Source organism: Meles meles, chromosome 6, assembly GCF_922984935.1.
Source record: "Meles meles chromosome 6, mMelMel3.1 paternal haplotype, whole genome shotgun sequence".
NCBI lineage: Eukaryota > Metazoa > Chordata > Mammalia > Carnivora > Mustelidae > Meles > Meles meles.
In genome coordinates, this window is record NC_060071.1 from 28,946,826 (window position 1) to 28,968,166 (window position 21,341).

At 40.2% G+C, this 21,341-nt stretch overlaps 1 protein-coding gene across 1 annotated transcript in view; it reads left to right on the forward strand.

Annotated features, from left to right (window-relative positions):
* The first annotated feature begins 5,272 nt into the window (after positions 1-5,272).
* The window catches only part of NIPA1 (NIPA magnesium transporter 1), a 78,150-nt gene continuing 62,081 nt past the window's right edge, over positions 5,273-21,341 (forward strand). The window contains exon 1 of the mRNA XM_046009781.1: positions 5,273-5,567. Coding sequence (XP_045865737.1) covers positions 5,273-5,567 — 295 coding nt within the window. The remainder of the gene's footprint in view (positions 5,568-21,341) is intronic.

Sequence of the window (21,341 nt, forward strand, 5' to 3'; positions counted from 1 at the left end):
CCAATGAAGACATACAAATGGCTAACAGACACATGAAAAAATGTTCATCACATTAGCCATCAGGGAGAGTCAAATCAAAACCACATTGAGATATCACCTTACACCAGTTAGAATGACCAAAATTAACAAGACAGCAAACAACATGTGCTGGAGAGGATGTGGTGAAAGGGGAATCCTCTTACACTGTTGGTGGGAATGCAAGTTGGGGCAGCCACTTTGGAAAACAGTGTGGAGATTCCTTAAGAAAAATAGAGCTTCCCTATGACTCTGCAATTGCACTACTGGGTATTTACCCTAAAGATACTGATGCAGTGAAAAGAAGGGCCATCTGTACCCCAATATTCATAGCAGCAATGGCTATTGTGTATTCCTCAACTTTTGTATCAACATGGATGGGACTGGAAGAGATTATGCTGAGTGAAATAAGTCAAGCAGAAAGTGTCAAGTATCATATGGTTTCACTTACCTGTGGAGCATAAGGAATAACCCGGAGTACATTGGAAGATGGAGAGGAGAAGTGAGTTGGGGGAAATTGGAGGGGGAGACAAACCTTGACAGACTGTGGACTCTGAGAAACAAACTGAGGGTTTTGGAAGGGAGGGGGTGGGGGATTGGGTGAGCCTGATGGTGGGTATTATGGAGGGCATGTATTGATTGCATGGAGCACTGGTTGTGGTGCATTAACAATGAATGCTGGAACACTGAAAATAAAATAAAATAAAATGAAAAAAAAAAAAAAGAATGTTTGCAGGGGTGTCTGGGTGGCTCAGTCAGGTTTTGATCTCAGGGATGTGAGTTCTGGCCCCACATTAACTTCCATGCTGGCCATGGAGCCTTACTTAAAAAGAAAAAAAGAATGCTTTCAAACACATAAAGAGAAAATAGCATGCAATCCTCATATACTTTGTACTTGTCGCCCAACTTAATTAGCAACTTTCTGGTGTTTTTACTCTTTCAATCTGAAAGGGAAAGGCAATTACATGTGTGCAGTCTTCTGGCCCCTGTTTGGCTGCATGAGAATGGGTGTAGGGCCTAGAATTCTTTTTCCAGACATATAGAGCCTTGGCAGCCTGTGCTGGGCTTATCACCTTGTATGACAATATCTTTCACTGCCTCAGATTCTATGCAGTCCTCTGATCTGCTTAAGATGTGGGGTCCTTAGCTTGTAGCCAAAGAGGGGTGAATGCAGGCTATTGCCCTGCATTGGCCACAGACTGGGACCTGATGACCATGATGGACTAAAACCCATTGTTGAAGCTGATCTTGCTTTGTTTCTATGTGTGAGAGTTAAGTGTTGTTCTATCCAGTGCCTATGTGAATTACGTCTCTCTTGGTGACCCTGGCATTTATAAACATTTGTAAGCTATTATAAACTATTTATAAACTATAGTAGACATCTTGTGACTACTGCTCTTGGTGGCAAGTATCCATACCCTATTTTGCTATCCTCCCTGCAGTAGGAATCTTCTTGCGGGGAGGTGGTAACAGGTGTCATTTGCTTGATAAATCCATTTGCACATATGCTTACACACTCATTTTATCTCCTTATGAAATTTTAAAAAGCAAATCCCCAATGTAATCATTTCATATGTAAATACTTCAGTTGTCTGTAATAAAGATATTAATACAACTACAATTTCATTAGCACACCCAACACAATTTATAATCATTTCTAACATTAACATTAACCCCATTTGTATTCAATGTGACTTCAGACTCTTTTTAAATTTTTATTTATTTATTTGACAGAGAGAGATCACAAGTAGGCAGAGAGGCAGGCAGAGGGGGGGCGGGAAGCAGGGTCCCCACTGAGCAGAGAGCCCAATGTGGGGCGCGATCCCAGGACCCTGAGATCATGACCTGAGCTGAAGGCAGAGGCTTAACCTACTGAGCCACTCAGGTGCCCCATGACTTCAGACTCTTAACATAACATTTAATGCCAGAAGATGAGACAATGCCTACAATGTTTTAGGGAAAGAAAGTACAGTTTGAAAATATTATGTTTTCCATTTTGTTGTTCAGGCAAACATTCCATAACAAAAGAACTCAAAGATTACAGCACCCATGGTTGTTTATTTTTAATATATGCTCATTGAAAATTTTCTAGGGAATTAAAAGAGAGAAAATTGGTTAAAGGATGATGTGAATATGAACCCAGTTAAATATATATGTAAGATTATAAAAATACAGAATTATGAATACAGGGTAGTCTCTAAATGTTATACACCTTGACAAAATTAAAAAAAACAACAACACAAGGAGCTGGTAAGTGAGCAGATTTCCTCATTTGTCATTGCAAGGAGTTAAGTCATACTGTCTAAAAGTTAAGAGTTAAGAGAAACATAGTAACTCCCATCTCATAGTGTTTTTCACTCACCTTAATTTTAGAGGCATCTTTTAGGAGCCAGAATCTCTTGTAGTAGAATAGTACTTATCTCAGCTTCGGTGGTCACTCCATTTGTATACCAGCTTTTTAAATTTTATACCATTTTATACCAGCTTTTTAAATGTTAAATCCAGATAATATATAGTTTTTGCTTTCAAATTAAAATACCATATGCGCCTTCCCATTTGATAAATGTCTATCCTTTTTCTCATATACTCATCTGGAAAAATGTTTGGAGTGGAGTTCTTAGTGGTAGTAATAGTTATTTTAGGGTGATGGAATTTGGGGTGAGGTTTTATATTCTCTGGCATTTATTGAATTCACTGAGGTTTTTTGTTTGTTTGTTTTAATGAGCATGACTATTTTTGCCAAAAGCTCTAATGGCATTATTTAAAATTTACATATATATACATTTGTATTAAATAATACTGGCATTATTAGAAAAGTCAATAATTGTGATTATGTTGGCAATGCTCTTGCTGCTGCTTTCATTTGCTTGCTTCTGCTAAGATTTATGGTAGAAGTTAGTATTTACTTCAGGAAACATCACTTATGCTCACAGATATATTTAAAAATAATAAGAACCACTTCACACCTACTAGGATAACTATTAAAAAAAGACAGCTAGAAAACAACAAATATTGGTGAGAATGTGGAGAAACTGGAACCCTTATATCCTGCTGGTAGGAAAATGGTGCAGAGACTATGATAAAGTTTGGCAGTTCCTCAAAAACATAAACATAGAATTACCATATGACTCAGCAGTTCTACTCTTAAGTACTCTATACCCAAAATATTTTAAGTTAGGTACTCAAAGAGATACTTTCACGCTCATGGCCTTCGCAGCATCATTCACAAAAGCCAAAGGGTGGGAACAAACCAAATGTCCACCAACAAATAACAGATAAAATGTATATATGTACAATGGAATAATACTCAGCTATAAAAAGGAATCGAGTTCTGACAGATGCTACAATATGGATGAATCTTAGAACCAAGGGAAAATCAAGCTAAGTGAAATAAGCCAGCCACAGAAGGACAAATATTTGTATAATGCCATTTAAACAAAATATCTAAAATGGGCTAATTCATAGAGACTGAAAGTAGATTATAAATTATCAAGGAATAGGGAGAAGGGGAAATGGGGATGACTGCTTAATGGCTCTAGAGCTTCTGTTTCAGATAATGGACAAGTTTTAGAAATAGTGGTGAGAGTTGCCCATCATCAACATAATTAATGCCAGTGCACTGTACATTTAAAAATGGTTAAAATGGCAAGTTTTATGTTATACATAACTGACTTTTGAACAAAGTGGGGGTTAAGGGCCAGACCCCTTCCCTACACAGGAAAATCTGTGTATTCCTTTTGATACCCTAAAAACTTAACTACTACTACTAGCCTACTGTTGACTAGAAGCCTTATCAATAACATAAACAGCAGATTAACACATATTTTATGTTATATGTATTATATACTGTAGTCTTACAATAAAGTTACAGAAAACATCAAGAAAATCATAAGGAAGGAAAAATACATTTATAGTCCTATATATTTTTTTTAAGATTTCATTTATTTATTTGACAGAGAGAGATCACAAATAGGCAGAGAGGCAGGCAGAAAGAGAGAGAGGGGAAAGCAGGCTCCTTGCTAGCAGACTGCCGGATTTGGGGCTTGATCCCAGGACTCTGGGATCATGACAGGAGCCCAAGGCAGAGGCTTTAACCCACTGAGCCACCCAGGCACCCCTATAATACTATATTGTTAAAAACATGAGTATAAGTGGACCCAAGCAGTTCAAACCTTGGGTTGTTAAGAGTCAACTGTTACAACAAAAAAGAATAAACCATTACACTCATTCAGCATAAAAATTTTCATACAGAATAGTGTATGATTTCATATTGCTCCACAAACTAATAATGCTGTATAGATTTACACACTTCAACCTAGTATTTTAAAAATTTAGGAAGATGTTCATTACAGCATCATTTATAGTAGAGAAAAAACTGGTAGCCAAAACAACCAACAATTGCTAAACAGTTGGACAAATTATGGTAATTAAATTTATGGGAAATTATACTGTCATTAAAATAATTATGTAGCAACATGGAAACTGACTATAACATTAAATAAAATGGATATTTTATATATTGTAATTGGAAATATGTAAAATTATGTACCTAAGGGAAAACACCTAAATAATAATTACGCTAGGGTTGTGGGGCTGTGGAATTTTTAAATAACTATTTCCTCATTCCCGAATTTTGATATGTTTTACTAAAAATAAATTGGGAAATTAGTACGGTTACAAGCTCACTGCTCCATTGTGGAGGCAGCTTGATTTCACCCTGGTCAGCCGTCCCATTTGAGCGTCTACAGCTGAGTCGTCCAAGTATCTCAGGCCCTACTAGAGATTTCCTCATTGGCCTCCGCCGAGAGGCTTTGTGGGAATCGGGATCCCAGCAAAGGCTGCGTCCTGCCGGTCCGGGGTGGTCCAAAGTATTGCATGGGACACATACTAAAAAATTATTTATCTGAGATAAAACTTAGTGGGCTTCCTGTGCTTTCATTTGCCAAATCTAGGAACGCTACCTGCACCCATCCTCCTACCGCCTTTCCCTTTCCTCAACACCGCCCCTTTTATCACTCCCCTCTCTCAATTCCTTCCTCACGGTCAACTTCCCTCCTCTCCACTCTCACTATCCTCCCTGAGCCCCGGATCCATCCTCCATCTCCGGGTACGCGGAACCCGGGCTCCGCCCCCACTAGCCGAGCCCCGGGTCCCCTCACCGCAACCTTGTTGCGGAGCCCAAGTTCCCCTCCTCCTCTTTTCCGCCTCGGCGGAACTCGGAAATCTCTCCACCCCCCACTCCGTTGCGGCCAGGCAGATGCTCAGATCCCAACACCAACCTCCACTTTGTCCGGTTCCCGCGGATCCCCGGGTCCACACCCCCACCCCCACCTCCGGACCCGGCGCACGCGGCGCGCAGGCGCAGGCACGGAGGGCGGGCGCGGGCGGAATGGGGACTGCAGCGGCGGCAGCGGCGGCGGCCGGGGAGGGGGCGCGCAGCCCGAGCCCCGCCGCCGTGTCGCTTGGCCTGGGCGTGGCCGTTGTGTCGAGCCTGGTGAATGGGTCCACGTTCGTGCTTCAGAAAAAGGGCATCGTGCGCGCCAAGCGGCGAGGTAGGGCGGGCCGCGCGGGCTGTGCTCTGAGTCGGGGTTGGGGGTGGAGGGAAGGGCGGCCAGGTGGTGGAAAGATGAGCGGCCGCAAGTTGGGGGGCGGTTTGGGTCGCCGTTTGGGGCAGGGCCCAGGGAGAAGGCGGAGCATCTCGGAGGGGCGCGCTGCGCGGGCGGGAGACAACTCGCCCACTTGCACGCAGGCACGGTCGCGGCCCTGCGCCCCAGAAGCGTTACAGTAGCTGCCGTGTTTTGCCCTCCCGCAGTTCCAGAAGCCGCCCGGGCCCTGGTAGTTGTGTGTCCCCCACGCTTTTTCTCCCTTCCTAGCGGCTGGAGAGGCCTTGTTCAGTCTGATAGGGTTTCTCTAGCTGACTTCTTTCTTCCTTCCCAGACCCTCCCACTCCTGCAGCCGCGCAGCCCACCAACCTGCCCTCCGGTTGGAGCCAGGTGTCCCTGTCACCCGCATCCACCCGCTGCTAGGGAAACCTTCCGGTTTATCGTATTCCCGAAATGGTCGAAGCGCAGGGCTTGCCCAGAAGGAGCGACGACCCTTTCGCCTTGGCGTGGCCCTGGCCTCGGGTGCACTTGGAGAGCAAGACCCGCTCATTTGCGCCCCACCCCTCCTGCAGTGGCCTCGCCAGTGCCGAAATAAGAACTATGCACTAGGCAGGCCAGGGCGGGACGGGTGGGCCAAGGAGGCGCTCACTCTCAGGGTCAAGGAAGAGATCTGTGCTTTGCTTTAGCTTCTGTTCCTGGAGTCCTTGATGGAGCCACTCTGGTTTAGACTTGAGCCATCTGATTCCAAGTGATCTTTACTGTGAAGAAAGCTCAGGGCAGATTTTTTTTAAAAAGCAAAAAAATGGACCAAGTTAGTATTCCTCTGGTGGATACACCACCAAACCCCACTCCTTAGTAATGTAGAAAGTGAGAGAGATGTAGCACAGTTCTTTGCCAGTGTCCCTCTGTTTTAAGAGAGGCCTGAGACAGTTTACTGAATGCAAAATGTAGCATGCTTTGAAACTGAAAAGAAATGCTCCCAGAAGGACAGAGAATCTTGTGGTTGTTAGCTGTATTTTCACAAGAATGGTGTTAAGAGTTCTCTGGGGGGAAACGAGACTACCAGGTCATGGGTTTGATAGTTCTGATTCCAGATCATAGGTGAAACGTTCTGAGTGTCCTGAATGGTGAGCCGGGAGTCCCTTCAGGAAAGAGATAAAGGGGCCTGTAATCTCAAAGGACAATGTAAAATCACGGATATTCGTTTAAAGAATTAAACTTTGAAGTGAAAACACTGAAGTTTACATAAAATATAAATAAAAGCAAGTATGACTTTCTTAGGATGCAGATGTGAAGACACATCTGGCAGTGGTATGTTTACAGCGAGCGCGTATCAATTTGATTGGCTTCAGGGGTGTGTTAAGTGTTTGCAGTGACTCAAAACTAAGCAACACATGTGCCTACTGGTAAGATGTGTGAGAGGAGAATTCCGCCTCTATGGTGGTCCTTCCAAAAACCTACAACCCCAGTCTCACCATGAGAAAAACATCAGACAAACATGAATTGAGGAATAAGCCTGCAAAATGTCTGACCAGTCCTTTGCTGAGGTTGTAAAGTCTGAGAGACTGTCACAAGAGGAGTCTGAGGACACATGACCATATTAGGGAAAATCTAAGGAAACCTTAATACAGACTTTAGTTAATTAAAAAAAAACACAATTTTTGAGTAAAACTTAAGTGTTATTTTAGCTCAACTTATGTGTTTGAGGGAATTAGTGAATAAGAAAATAAAAAACAAATCAACCAGAAAAAAAAAACAGCCATGATTTATACTGTTATTTATAACTACATATTATGCCTTTAAATGAATAAAAGTGAAAATGTGATATTTGCTAATTTCATACTTTCCCACTTACCCCCCACTGCCACAGATTCAAGTTAGGTGGGTTGCTCATAGTGATGGAAGGCAGACATACACATTTGTTTTGATAAATTTAGTGTTGATTTGTTCAATAAATATTCATGAAGCTCTTATTATGTACCAGGTACTGTAGGTACTGAGGATATGCAGTTTTAGAATCTACTCTTCCTAAAATCTTTTCCCACCTCTGCTAACAAGCAGCAGAGTTGACCATTATGAAATGTCTGAAATGGAGGAGATAGGAGTTATGAAGAGGTAGCTAAGGACTAGGAGGTCAAGTTCCTGCATTAAAGGAGACTGGTCAGTTTCCTATACCATAAAAACCTGTCTCACTGAAAATTTCCCCTTTATTTTCTTTAAACATTTTATTTCTATATTTGACAAAGAGAGAGAGCACACAGCAGGGGGAGTGGCAGGCAGAGGGAGAAGGAGAAGCAGGGAGAGAGAGAAAGGGAGAAGCAGACTCCACACTGAGCAGAGAGCCAGATGTGGGGCTCCATCCCAGGCCCTGGAATCATGACCTGAGCCAAAGGCAGACTGAGCCACCCAGGTGCCCCCTGAAAGTTTCAACTTTAAACGAATTGCCACAAGAGAGCATTTCTTTGGAGTTTTAACTTCAGGACAGGTAAGTTCTAGTCTCAGCCCTTCTACTGGGGGTTTTAGGGCAAGGCTTCCTCTGTTACAGGCTTTCACATACTTTTGAAAGGCCCTTCCCAGTGAATGGAGTACACAGGTAGTCCAGAGGCACTCTCCACAACACAAGCTCATGGGGGACTGCCTGACTCCTGTCCATTGAAGGACTCTGCATGGGAAGAGGGAAGAGGACACAGATTGTTTACAGTGTTAGAACCCATTTAAAGCAGGACTTAAGTGAGAGAAACAAGGTAATCATTAGGTGTGAAAGCATTTGTGGAAAGCTAGTTACAACTTTTAGAATTTCTGTGCACATAGGTGAGGATGCCCAAGGAGTCTGATGGCATGAGGGTGGTATCCTGCCCTCGAACAGGCTTTGTGGAAGCAATCTCAGGAAAGTCATGTGTTTGAATTTGCTGCAGGCTTTGGAGAATTGCATAGTAAGTTACTGTATGTAGAATGCCCTAGACCGGGATGAACCAGCTGATCTTTTTAAAATCCCTTTCATTGGGCACCTGGGTGGCTCAATGGGTTAAGCCTGTGCCTTCGCTCAGGTTATGATCTCAGGGTCCTGGGATCGAGGCCTGCATTAGGCTCTCTGCTCAGCAGGGAGTCTGCTTCCCTCTCTCTCTGCCTGCCTCTTTGCCTACTTGTGATTTCTCTCTGTGTCAAATAAATAAATAAAATCTTTAAAAAGAAATAAAGTCCCTTTCATCAAAACCCAGAGATGCCATCTCATACCCATTAGAATGGTTATTGTAAAAACAAAACAAAAAACAAAGCATAAAATCACAAATACTAGTGAGGGTGTGGAGAAATTGGAACTCTTATGCACTGTTCATGGGAATGTAAAATGATGCAATTGCTATGAAAAACAGTATGGCGAGTCCTCAAAAAATTAAATGTAGAATTACTATATGATCCAGCAATCCACTTCTGTGTATAGACCCAAAAGAAGTGGAAACAGGGTCTTGAAGAAATATTTGTACACCCATGTTTATTGCAGAACAAAAGGATGTAGCATAGACAAAAGGTAAAAACAACCCAAATATCCAGATATTGACAGATGAATGGATAAACAAATTGTGGTATATACATTCAAGAGAATGTTATTTAACCTTAAAAAGGATGGTAATTCTGACACATGCTACAACATAGATCAACCTTGAGGACAATACACTGTCTGAAATAAGCCAGTGAGAAAAGGGCAAACACTTTATGATTTTACTCATATGAGGTACGTAGTCAAATTCACAGACACAGAAAGTAGGATGGAGGTTGCAGGGACTGCAGGAAGCAGGGAATGGAGAATTAGTGTTTCATGGGTACATTGTTCCTGTTTGGGAAGATGAAAAAGTTCTGGAGATCAGTGGTGGTAATGGTTGCACAACAATGTGATTGTACTTAATGTCATAGAATCACATACTTAAAAATGTTTAAAATGGTAAATTTTATGTTACATATATTTTACCATAATGAAAAATCCTTTTCAGATTTCATAGTCTCTTTGCTGAGAAGTACAGCCTAGAGGTATAGTAACACTGTTAAGACACTCAGAAGTTGAGTGAGTTGTCTTGTGAGAGTGGAAACTGGTAATTCAGGTGTTCCACCTGTTACCCCAAGCCTGGCTATGGTATATATGTGTGCTTTCTCCTTGCCCCTTCAGCCATCTCCAGATACACACTTAGGCACATGTGCATCTACACCCAAAGACAAGACAAGCACATGTTGTCTTCAGGTAGCTCTTTGGTCTGTAGTTAGTTTCCACTGCTTCTGTGAACCCTCAAGACCTTGACAAATGAGGTCAGTTGTCTCTTCCCTGTGCTTTCTTAGCACTAGTCCTCAACACCCTTCTGCCCCTGAAACCCGTGGGTTGATGGCCTGTTTACTTGTCTGTGTTCCCCTGGATCTTGGCTTGTCAAGGCAGGGCATAGCTCCTGTCCACTTGGGATGCATGTGGTGGACACTCAGTAATGCTATCTGACTGGCCATGAGTAACTGTGGAGTGAAGAGGGTAAAACTGAACCTTATATTTCCTGGCAAAATTGCAGCATGTTCTTCAGTTTACTTAAAGCTAACCTCATTTATCTGTGGCCCCTACTAAGTAAAGGAGGCCAGAGTTACCGCTAGATCTGAACATCTACACCTATCTGATCTCTGTCTAATCTGGAGGAGAGATCATCGATAAGGAATATGGTGAGAGGTAGCAGGAGAGCAGCTCTGCAGCCTGTCCCTGGTTTAACTGATATTGTTTCCATAAGAAGAGAAGATAAAGAAGACTTATAGAAGACCCATGGTGTCCCAGACTCATGTATCCATCAGCTTGCTGAGCCCCCCTCTCTCTTTCTGTCCCCCCCCTCTCTCTTTCTGTCTCTTCCTCCTTTTCTCCTGTCCTCCATCTCTCCATGTATTCTCTTCACATGTTGCCACCTTGGGTTTCCTTACGCTATGGTGATCTCAGAGATGTCAGACTCCTTACACAGTGGGTAGTTTCCCCTAGACCAAACTTCCAGGACCATGGTGGAAGCTGTGTAGATATTTGTGGCCTGATCTGAGAAGTCTTGCCACATTTTATTAGCTTACTCAGGGCCCAGCCAGGTTCAGTGTGGGAGGGGAATGTTGTGAGGGCATGAGGTGTGATACAGAAGATGAAGTTGAGGCTTACACCTGATGTGGGGACTGCTGGTGTCAGGATTTGAACCCAGCTCATGCTGATTATGAAGATCATCTATTTTTACCGCGGTCGCTGTAGGGAAGGTAGGGAGGAAGATAGACAAATTTCACCTGCAGAGGATAAGGCTTTTCTCTTAAGGGTCTTCACAGTTTATTTGGTAATACGATATTGAGTTATTATAAGTGTGGATAATACCCAAAGACACGAGGGCAAATAATTTATTCTCAGGGCACCTGGGTAATTCAATTGGTTAAGTGTCCAACTCTTGATTTTGGCTCGGGTCATGCTCTCATGGTTGTGGGATCAAGTCTGGAGTGGACGCTCAGCACAGAGTCTGTTTGGGATTCTTTATCTCCCTCTGCCCCTCCCTTTGCTCGTGTTCTCAATCCCTTTCTCTCTCTCTCGCTCTTTAAATAAATAAAATCTTAGAAAAATAATTTATTTTTATTTTCATATGATATAAGCAAAATACCCTTGGTCTTATTGGACTCGTGTTGGACAGAGTATATTTTTTCCTCAAAAATATCTATAAATATAGTATAAAATATAATGTTACTTATATTTTCAACCTTTTAATTAAGTCCTTAGTGAGTAAACAGACCTTAAAAAAATTTTTTTTGACCCTGAGGCACTAGAAAAGACCACTCTTCACATTAAATAGCTGATGGAGATTAAGCAGTTCACTTGTGATGAGCACCAGTTGATATATGGAGGTGTTCTATTGTACACCTGAGACTAATACAACATTGTATAATTGTAATTTGAATACAAACTTAAATACCACTTTTCAAAAAGTAATATGCACAATCCCACATGCCCTAGGCCCACACTACCTAATATTTCTGTGCCAGAAACTTGTGACTGTGAATTGATCCCATTTAGACATTGCCTGTAACAGCCTGAGAGGCAGTGTCCTTGACCCAGGAGACGGCAGGCAGGCTGAGGGTTTGCCTTGCTTGTTCATGCCCAATCATTGCTCTTTAGGGTGATGTAATTATTCAGCAGAGTGTATCATGAATTCCCAGAACCTGGGCATAGTCATGTTCTTTTAAAAAAGCATCTTATTCCTGACTGTAGAGTTTTTGGTTATTGTTTAAAGTCTGGGAAGTACATAAAACTATGAATAGGAGTATAAAAAGTATCACCTCTTCAACTTGAGATAACTGCTGTTATATTTAGGATGTACTTCTTCCTTGTCACTTTCTTTCTTTTTTCTTTAAAGATTTTATTCATTCATTTGGTAGAGAGAGAGAGAGAGCACAAGCAGGAGGAGCAGCAGGGAGAGAGAGAAGCAGGCTCCCCTCGGAGCAAGAATCCCAATGTGGGGCTCTATCCCAGAACCCTGGGATCATTCCCTGAGCAGACACTCAACTACCTGAGCCAACCAAGGTGCCCTTCTTAGTCACTTTCAATAATTATCTTTCAAAATAGAATTTTAATGAAAAAATTCAACATACAAAATATATCTAACACTGATCTAGGGTATAAAGTAATAAACACCACACATCAGATATTCCAAAAATATATGTACCCTTAAAATCTTAAAAAATCCCACTTTTTATTTTGGAAAATATCAAACACATACATAGAAAAAATAGTGTAATAGACCCCAAGGGTACCTAACATTTAGCTTCAACAATCATCAGTTTGGCCAGTCTTATTTGATCTACACTTCAAGGGCCATCCCCTCACCTCCACCCCAGTAGAACTTTTTACCCAAATTTCAGGCGGAATACTATTTCATTTAGATATTTCAGTAAGTATCTCTTTCTTAAATAAAACCATAATATATTTATTGCACCTAAAAATTAACAATCTTTCTTTAATACTGTCATGGTCAGTGTTTAATATTCTGTGATTATCTCAAGTTTTTCCTCACTTTATCTTTAGAATCAAGATCCAGTTTTGGCCCATATATTGCTCTTAGGTAGTACATCTCTTCATGTACCTTTTTAAAAATTTAAATTCAATTAGACAACATTTAGTACATAATTAGTTTCAAATGTAGTCTTCATCAGTTATGTATAACACCCAGTGCTCATCATATCATGTGCCCTCCTTAATGCCCATCAAATGTACTTTTTTTTGTAGTCTTTTTTTAAATTTAATTTTTCTCAGTGTTTCAAGATACATTGTTTATGCACCACACCCAGTGCTCCATGCAATACATGCCCTCCTTAATACCCACCAACAGACACCATCACATGTACTTTTAAAAATGAGACAGAACATACACAAGTCTGTGCTCTGTGTGTCAGTTTATATCCTGTGGTTATGCTCCATCTGTCATGAATTCATCCCATGTTGTTAAATATTCTTTGAAAAAATATTCAGTGGCTGCATAAATGTTACCATTCTCCTTTTGTAGGACATGGGTGTTTCTAGTTTCTTTGTTTGTGTAATATATTATATTGAATATCCTTACATCTAAATCTTTGTGGGTTAGTTCCGTTGGGTAGCTCCCTTGCAATAGAATTTTGAAAGTGATATTCTTATAAGCTAAATTAATTTCCAGGAAAAAATATATAATATCTATTCCATTCCCACCAGCAGTGCTTGAGAGCAATGCTCATGTTTAAATGTAGTAGAAATATAAACATGTATGCCCAAATTTCATTTTCCACAATTTTGGCTTATCTCTGTTATAGTTCCATTCTAGTAGTCATGACTGAGAGCTCATTATCCTAGATTGTTCTGTTCACATCAGTAGAGCACACTAGTACAGGTATAAATATCTGACATCTACCTTCATGAATGCAGGAATCAACTGCCTTGGCTTCTCTGCCCTCAAGGTGTGTCGAGGGCAGCCTCCATCTGTGTGAGGAAAAAACTGGGAGAGAAAGCTCTGCAGTTATGGCAAGGAGAAAGTACATGCTCTGTAAGGGTAGAAACCTTGCTTTGGGAATCCTTTTAAGTCTGGTATTCACTAAGGACTGCATACCTGATGGTTCTAGTAAATACCTAGTAGATGGGCAGAGCAAGGAAATAGATTACAACTATTGCACTGAGCTTCCTGGAGGGAGTAGGATGAGAAAGGAGAATGTGTTGATATATACCACATTAATTCTCCTTTGGAAACACAGAATGTCATTTTCTGAAGAAACAGAGAAACTTTATCACAGAAATTAATGCATTATAGTCAACATTATGTGGGGCAACCTAGAAGTTTAAGTATTGTTTATAAACTATTTATTTTTAAAAATATTGGAGTATAATTACATAGAGTAAACTCCACAAATCATAAGGGTACAGTTTGATGAGTGTTGACAAATAAATATACTTGTGTAACCAATACCCCAGTAATGATTATTGCCATAACCCTAGAAAGTTCCCTCATGTCCTTTTTCTTTTTCTTTTCTTTCTTTCTTTCTTTATTTGACAGACAGAGGTTACAAGTAGGCAAGAGAGGCAGGGAGTGAGAGAGAGGAGGAAGCAGGTTCTCCGTGGAGCAGAGAGCCCAATGTGGGACTTGATCCCAGGACCCCGAGATCACGACCCGAGCCAAAGGCAGAGGCTCAACCCACTGAGCCACCTAGGCGCCCCCAATAGTACATTTCCATTTCCATAGTACCATTGTTTGAATATACCATAATTTGTTTATTCATTTTCCTGTGATGAACATTTTGATTGTTTCTAAATATTTACTATTTGAATCAAGCTGCAAAGACAATTCTTACATAATCCTTTTAAAAACATAATGTTTTCATTTCTTTCCAGTAAGTGCCTTGGAGTAATAGTGTTGGATCATGGAGTAGGTATATAATTAAATTTTAAGAAACTACTAGCGTTTCCCCAGTATAATTGCACCATTTTATGTTCTCATTAGCAGTGTATGAGGGTTTCAAGTGTTCCACATTCTCTTCAACATTTTGTGTCATCACTTGTTTAATTTGAGCCTTTCTGGTGAGTGTATAGTGGAATCTTGTGACTTTCATTTGCATTTCCCTGATACCATATGATATTGAGTATCTTTTTTTTTTTAAGATTTATTTGAGAGAGAGAGAGAACAAGTGTGTGTGCACACAAGCTAGAGGGGCAGAGGGAGAGAGAATCTCAAGCAGATTCCACGCTGAGCATGGACCCTGACATGGGGCTTGATCCCACAGCCCTGAGTCACGACTTGAACCAAAAACGAGTGGGTTGCTTAACCAACTGCACCATCCAGGTGCCCCAATATTGAGTATCTTTTAATGAATTTATTGGCCATTTGTATATGCTCTTTAGTGAGATATCTTTTAAAGAGTTTTGCTTATGGGGATGCCTGGGTGTCTCAGTTGGTTAAGCGGCTGCCTTCAGGTCATGATCCCAGCGTCCTGGGATCGAGTCCCACATCCGGCTCCTTGCTCGGCAGGGAGCCTGCTTCTCCCTCTGCCTCTGCCTGCCACTCTGCCTGTGCTCACTCTCTCTGACAAATAAATTAAAAAAAAAATCTTAAAAAAAAAAAAAGTTTTGCCTATGTTTTATTGGATTGTATCTTTTTATTATTTATTGTGTGTATATATATATACACATATATATATATATATATTCTGGATACAAGTCCTTTGTCAGATTTAGGAATTGAAAATTTTTCTCTGTGGCTTGCCTTTCATTTTCTTAATGGTGCATTTGGAAGAACAGAAAATTCAAGTGTTGATAAAGTGTAACTTTTTAAAATTTTTTTTTTAAAATTCCAGTTAGTTAACATACAGTGTTATATTACTTTTGGATATACAATATAGTGATTCAGCAATTCCAGAAATCACCTGGTACTCATCACAAGTAGTGAGTACTTAATCCCCACCCCTATTTAACCTATGCCTACCCTATTCCCCTCTAGTAACCATCAGTCCCGCCCCCCACTTTGCTTGTTTGTTTTGTTTCTTAGGTTCCACATATGAATGAAATCATATGGTATTTGTCTTTTTCTGACTGACTTATTTCACTTATAATTTCTAGCTCTATCCATGTCCTTGCAAATGGCAAGATTTAATTCCTTTTAATGGCTAAATAATAATCCATTACGTATATATATACCACATCCTCTTTTTTTTTTTTTAAAGATTTTATTTATTTATTTGACAGACAGAGATCACAAGTAGGCAGAGAGAGAGGGAGAGGGGGATCATGACCTGAGCTGAAGGCAATGGCTTAACCCACTGAGCTACCCAGGCGCCCCTACCACATCCTCTTTATACATTCATCTACTGATGGATATTTGGGCTGTTTGCATGTCTTGGCTATTGTAAATAATGCTGCTGTACACATAAGGATGCATGTACTCTTTGAACTAGTGTTTTTGTGTTCTTTGGGTAAATACCTGGTAGTGCAATTGCTGGATCATAGGGAAGTTCTATTTGTTTAACTTTTTGAGGAACCTCCATACTGTTTCCTAGAGTGACTGCACCAATTTGCATTGCCATCAACAGTACACAAGTGTTCCTTTTTCTCCATATCTTCACCAAAAACTGTAGTTTCTTGTGTTGTTGATTTTCACCATTCTGACAGGTGTGAGGTGACATCTTATTGTAGTTTTGATTTGCATTTCTCTGATGGTAAGTGATGATGAACATCTTTTCATGTGTCTGTTGGCAATTTGTAGGTCTTTGGAGAAATGTCTGTTCATGTCTTCTGCCCATTTTTTAAAATATATTTTGAAAAGATTTTTATTTATTTATTTGACATAGAGAGAGATCACAAGTAGGCAGAGAGGCAGGCAGAGAGAGAAGGGGAAGCAGACTCCCTGCTGAACAGAGAGCCCGATGCGGGGCTCGATCCCAGGACCCTGAGATCATGACCTGAGCTGAAGGCAGAGGCTTAACCTCCTGAGCCACCCAGGCACCCCTTCTTTATATATTTTGGATGCTAACCTTTTATCAGATATGTCATTTACAAATACCTCTTCCCATTCCATAGGTTGCCTTTTAGTTTTGTGGATTGTTTCCTTTGCTGTGCACAAGCTTTTTATTTTGATGAAATCTCAGTAGTTTATTTTTGCTTTTGTTTCCCTTGCCTCAGAACACATGTCTAGAAAGAGGTTGCTATGGCTGATGTCGGAGAGTATACTTCTTATGTTCTCTTCTAGCATTTTTATGATTTTACATTTCACATTTAAGTCTTTAATCCACCTTGAATTTATTTTAGTGTATGGTGTAAAAAAAAGTGGTCCATTTTCATTCTCTTGCATGTTGCCATCCAGTATTCCCAACACTGTTTGCTGAAGAAACAGTCTTTTCTCATTGGATATTCTTTCCTGCTTTGTTGAATATTGGTTGACCATATAATTGTGAGTTCATTTCTGGGTTTTCTATTCTGTTGGTCTATGTGTCTTTTTGTGCCAGGACCATATTGTTTTGATTGTATTACAGTTTTGTAATATAACTTGAAGTCCGGAATTGTGATGCCTCCAGCTTTGCATCTTTCAGGATTGCTTTGGCTATTTGGGGTCTTTTGTGGTTCCATACAAATTTTAGGATTGTTTGTTCTAGCTCTGTGAAATATGCTGTTGGTATTTGGGACTGTATGAAATGTGTAGATTGCTTTGAGTATTATAAACATTTTAACAATATTTGTTCTTCTACTCCATGAATGTGGAATATTTTTCCATTTCTTTGTGTCATCTTCAGTTTCTTTCATCAGTATTTTACAGTTTTCAGAGTACAGGTTTTTCACCTCTTACATTAGTTTTATTCCTAGGTATCTTATCATTTTTGGTGCAGTTGTAAATGTGAGTGATTCCTCAATTTCTCTTTCTGCTGCTTCATTTTTGGCGTATAGAAGTGCAACAGACTTCTATATATTGATTTTGTGTCCCGTGACTTTGCTGAATTCATGTATACAGTTCTAGCAATTTTGGGATGGCGTCTTTCAGGTTTTCTATATAGAGCATCATGTCATCCACAAATAGTGAAAGTTTTTCTTCTTTGCCAGTTTGGATGCCTTTTATTTCTTTTTGATTGCTGTGGCTAGGACTTCTAGTACTATGTTAAATAACATGGTGAGAGTGGACATTCCTGTCTTGTTCCTGCAAGTAGAGGAAAAACAGTTTTCCCCAATAAGGATGATATTAGCTGTGGATTTTTCATAGATGGCCTTTATTATATTGAGGTATATTCCCTGTATCTCTGCTTTGTTGTGGGTATTTATTATGGATGGATGTTGTACTTTGTCAAATGCTTTTTCTGCATCTATTGAAAGGATCATATCCTTTCTTTTATTAATGTGGTGTATCACTTTGATTTGAGAATATTGAACCACCCTTACAACACAGGAATAAATCTCACTGATTGTGTTGAGTAATTTTTTAAATGTATTGTTGGATTGGGTTTACTAGTGTTTTGTTGAGGATTTTTGCATCCATGCTCATCAGGAATATTAGTCTGTACTTATCTTTTTTTTTGTAATTTTTTTTAAAAAAGATTTTATTTGTTCATTTGACAGAGAAAGAGATCACAATTAGGCAGAGAGGCAGGCAGAGAGAGAGAGGGAAGCAGGCTCCCCGCTGAGCAGAGAGCCCTGATGCGGGGCTCAATCCCAGAACCCTGAGATCATGACCTGAGCCAAAGGCAGAGGCTTTAACCCACTGAGCCACCCAGGCACCCCTGTACTTCTCTTTTTCAGTGTTATTTTTATCCTGTTTTGGTCTGAAGGTAATGCTGTCTTCATATAATGAATTTGAAAGTTTTCTTTCCTTTTCCTTTTTTGGAACAATTCGAGAAGAATTGGTATTAACTCCTCTTTAAATTCTTGGTAGAATTCGTCTGTGAAGACATCTGGCCCTGTGCTTTTGTCTGTTGAGAGATTGTTGATTAGTGGTTCACTTTCTTTCTTGATTATCAGTTTCAAATTTTCTGTTTCTTCTTGTTGCAGTTTTGGCAGTTTATATGTTCCTAGGAATATATTGTTTTCTTCTAGGTAGTCTAATCTGTTCACATATAGTTTTTCATAGTATTTTCTTTTCTTTTTTTTTTTTTTTAAGATTTTACTTATTTATTTGACGGACAGAGATCACAAGTAGGCAGAGAGTCATGTGGTGGTGGTGAGGGGGGGAAGCAGGCTCCCTGCTTGCAGAGAGCTCAGACCCAGGACCCTTGAGATCTTGACCTCTGCTGAAGGCAGAGGCTTAACCCACTGAGCCACCCAGGTACCCCTTCATAATATTTTCTTATGATTGTATTTCTATATGTTGGTTGTTATTTCTCCTCTCTCATTTGTAATGTTGTTTTTTTAGTCTTTGTTTTTTTTTATAAGTCTAGCTAGAAGTTTATCAATTGTATTAATTTTTTTTATCAAAGAACCAGCTCAGTCATCTGTTTCTGTTGTTTTCATTGATTTGGTTTCATTGATCAGTTCTATTTTTGTTTGTTTGTTTTTTAGTTTTCTTTTGTTCTTTTTTTTTTTTTTAGTTTTATTTTCTATATCATTTATTTCTGCTCTGATCTTTATTATTTCCTTCCTTCTGGTTTTGGGTTTTGTTTGTCATTCTTTTTCTAGCTCCCTTAGGTGCTAGAAAGGGTAGGTTGTATTTTTTTTTGTTTTTGTTTTTGATATTTTTCTTGCTCCTTAAGATAGGCCTGTATTGCTATAAACTTCCCCTGTTAGAACTGCTTGCTGCATCTCAAAGGTTTTGAACTCTTGTGTTTTAGTTTTCATTTTCATTCTTCTTTGATTTCCTTGCTGACCCTTTCATTGTTTAGTAGCATGTTACTTAACCTCTGTGTATCTTAGTTAACAAATTTTTTCTTGTGGTTGACTTCTGGCTTCATAGCATTGTGGTCAGAAAAGATGCATAGTAGGACTTTGGTCTTCTTGAATTTGTTGCAGTTTGTTTTGTTGGCTAATATGCGATTTATTATGGAGAATATTCCATGTGCACTTGAAAATAATGTGTATTCTGCTGTTCTAGGATGCAGTATTCTGAATATATCTGTTAAATCCAAACCTTCCAGTATGTCATTCAAACCATTTTTTCCTTGATATTCTCTTTAGATGATCTGTCTATTGATGTAAGTGGGATGTTAACGTCCCCTACTATTGTTGTATTAATATCAATTAGTTCCATTATGTTTGTTATTAACTGTTTTATATATTTGGCTGCTCTCATGTGAGGTGCATAAATATTTACAATTGTTGTATATTCTTGTTGGATTACCTTCTTTAGTGTTATATAGTGTCTTTCTTTGTCTCTTGTTACAGCCTTTGTTTTAGTCTATTTCGTCCAATATAAGTATGCTCTGCACACTTTCTTTTGACATCTATTTGCATGATAGATGTTTTTCCATTCCCTCACTTTCCATCTGCAGGTGTCTACATCTGAAATGAGTTGCTCTCCCTTATAGATCGGGCTTGTTGTTTTTATGCATATTTCATAGATAGCTATGTTATGCCTTATTTCTGTGTTAAGGGTCTCACTCATGTCTTCCACTCTTTGCTCAAGTCCAGTGAATATCCTTATGATGGTTATTTTAAATTCTCTTATCAGGCTACTTATATCTGTTTTATCTAGATCTCTGGTCATGACTTGCCCTGTTCTTATATTTGGCATAAATTTCTCTGTCTTCTCATTTTGTCAGAGTCTCTGTGCATCTCTTGCTCTAGAGAGTAATGATCTTATGAAGACTAGGCCATGTAGTGCCCTGCAGTGTGTTGTCCTCTGTTGCCCAGGGCCTGGCACTTCCAAGAGTATCTCCAGTGTATGCTGCATATGTTCTGCTATTTTGTCCTAGCTGCTTTATTGTTTAAGCCAGTCATTTGCAGAGGTTGTCTTTGTCTGTTGTGGGAAGTTTGCTCTGGTCTGTCTGTGAAAGGAGACCTGTCACCACTACCACCTAAACCAAGGCTCCACAAAACCTCCAAGGTCGAGGAGGCACAGTGTGAACAGGGGTTTGTGCTCGTCTTCTGAGGGTGGGGGCCTGATGTGCTGGGACTAAGGCAGGGGTGACTGAGAGGGGTCGTTCCACCAGAGTGTGTATGTGGGGGTGAGACTTGGTGTAAGCAAGTTAGGTAGTTTCAGTGCTGTGCTGGTACCTGCAGGTGACCCTGTGCTTATGAGAGGCAGGGGAGGGAAATGGCACCAGCCTGTTCCTTTGTTTTTGGAGGGGTCTCTCTCTGTGGACATTGTGTTTCGAGGATGAGCTCTGAGAGGAGTGAATAACCTTCTCACTTTGTGCCCTAGTCGCTCTTCAGATTGCTTGTTTCCACATTGTATGTCCCTGGATTGTTGCCTGCCTTCTCTAAGACCAGCAGAATGCCCTCTGGTCTCTAGCCCCGCCAAGTCTGATGACCTTTAAAACTCCAGGTTTTAAGCCTGGCTGGTTGCCTCAATTCAAGAAATTTGGCCCCTCTTGCTTTCCAGGCTGATTGCTATGTGGATTTGCTTTCCCTGAGGGCTTCCCTATATGTTAGCCTGTCTTTCACCCTTCTCCATGACTGTGGCTACCTCTCCACCACAGTTGCCATGGTTTCTCTCCCAAAATGTGTCTCTGCACTTCCTACCTTCAGTGATGTGGCATCTTCTCTACGTTTAGTTGTGGAGTTTGTTCTGCCAGGCTTCAGGTGGATTTTGGGGGTATTTAGGA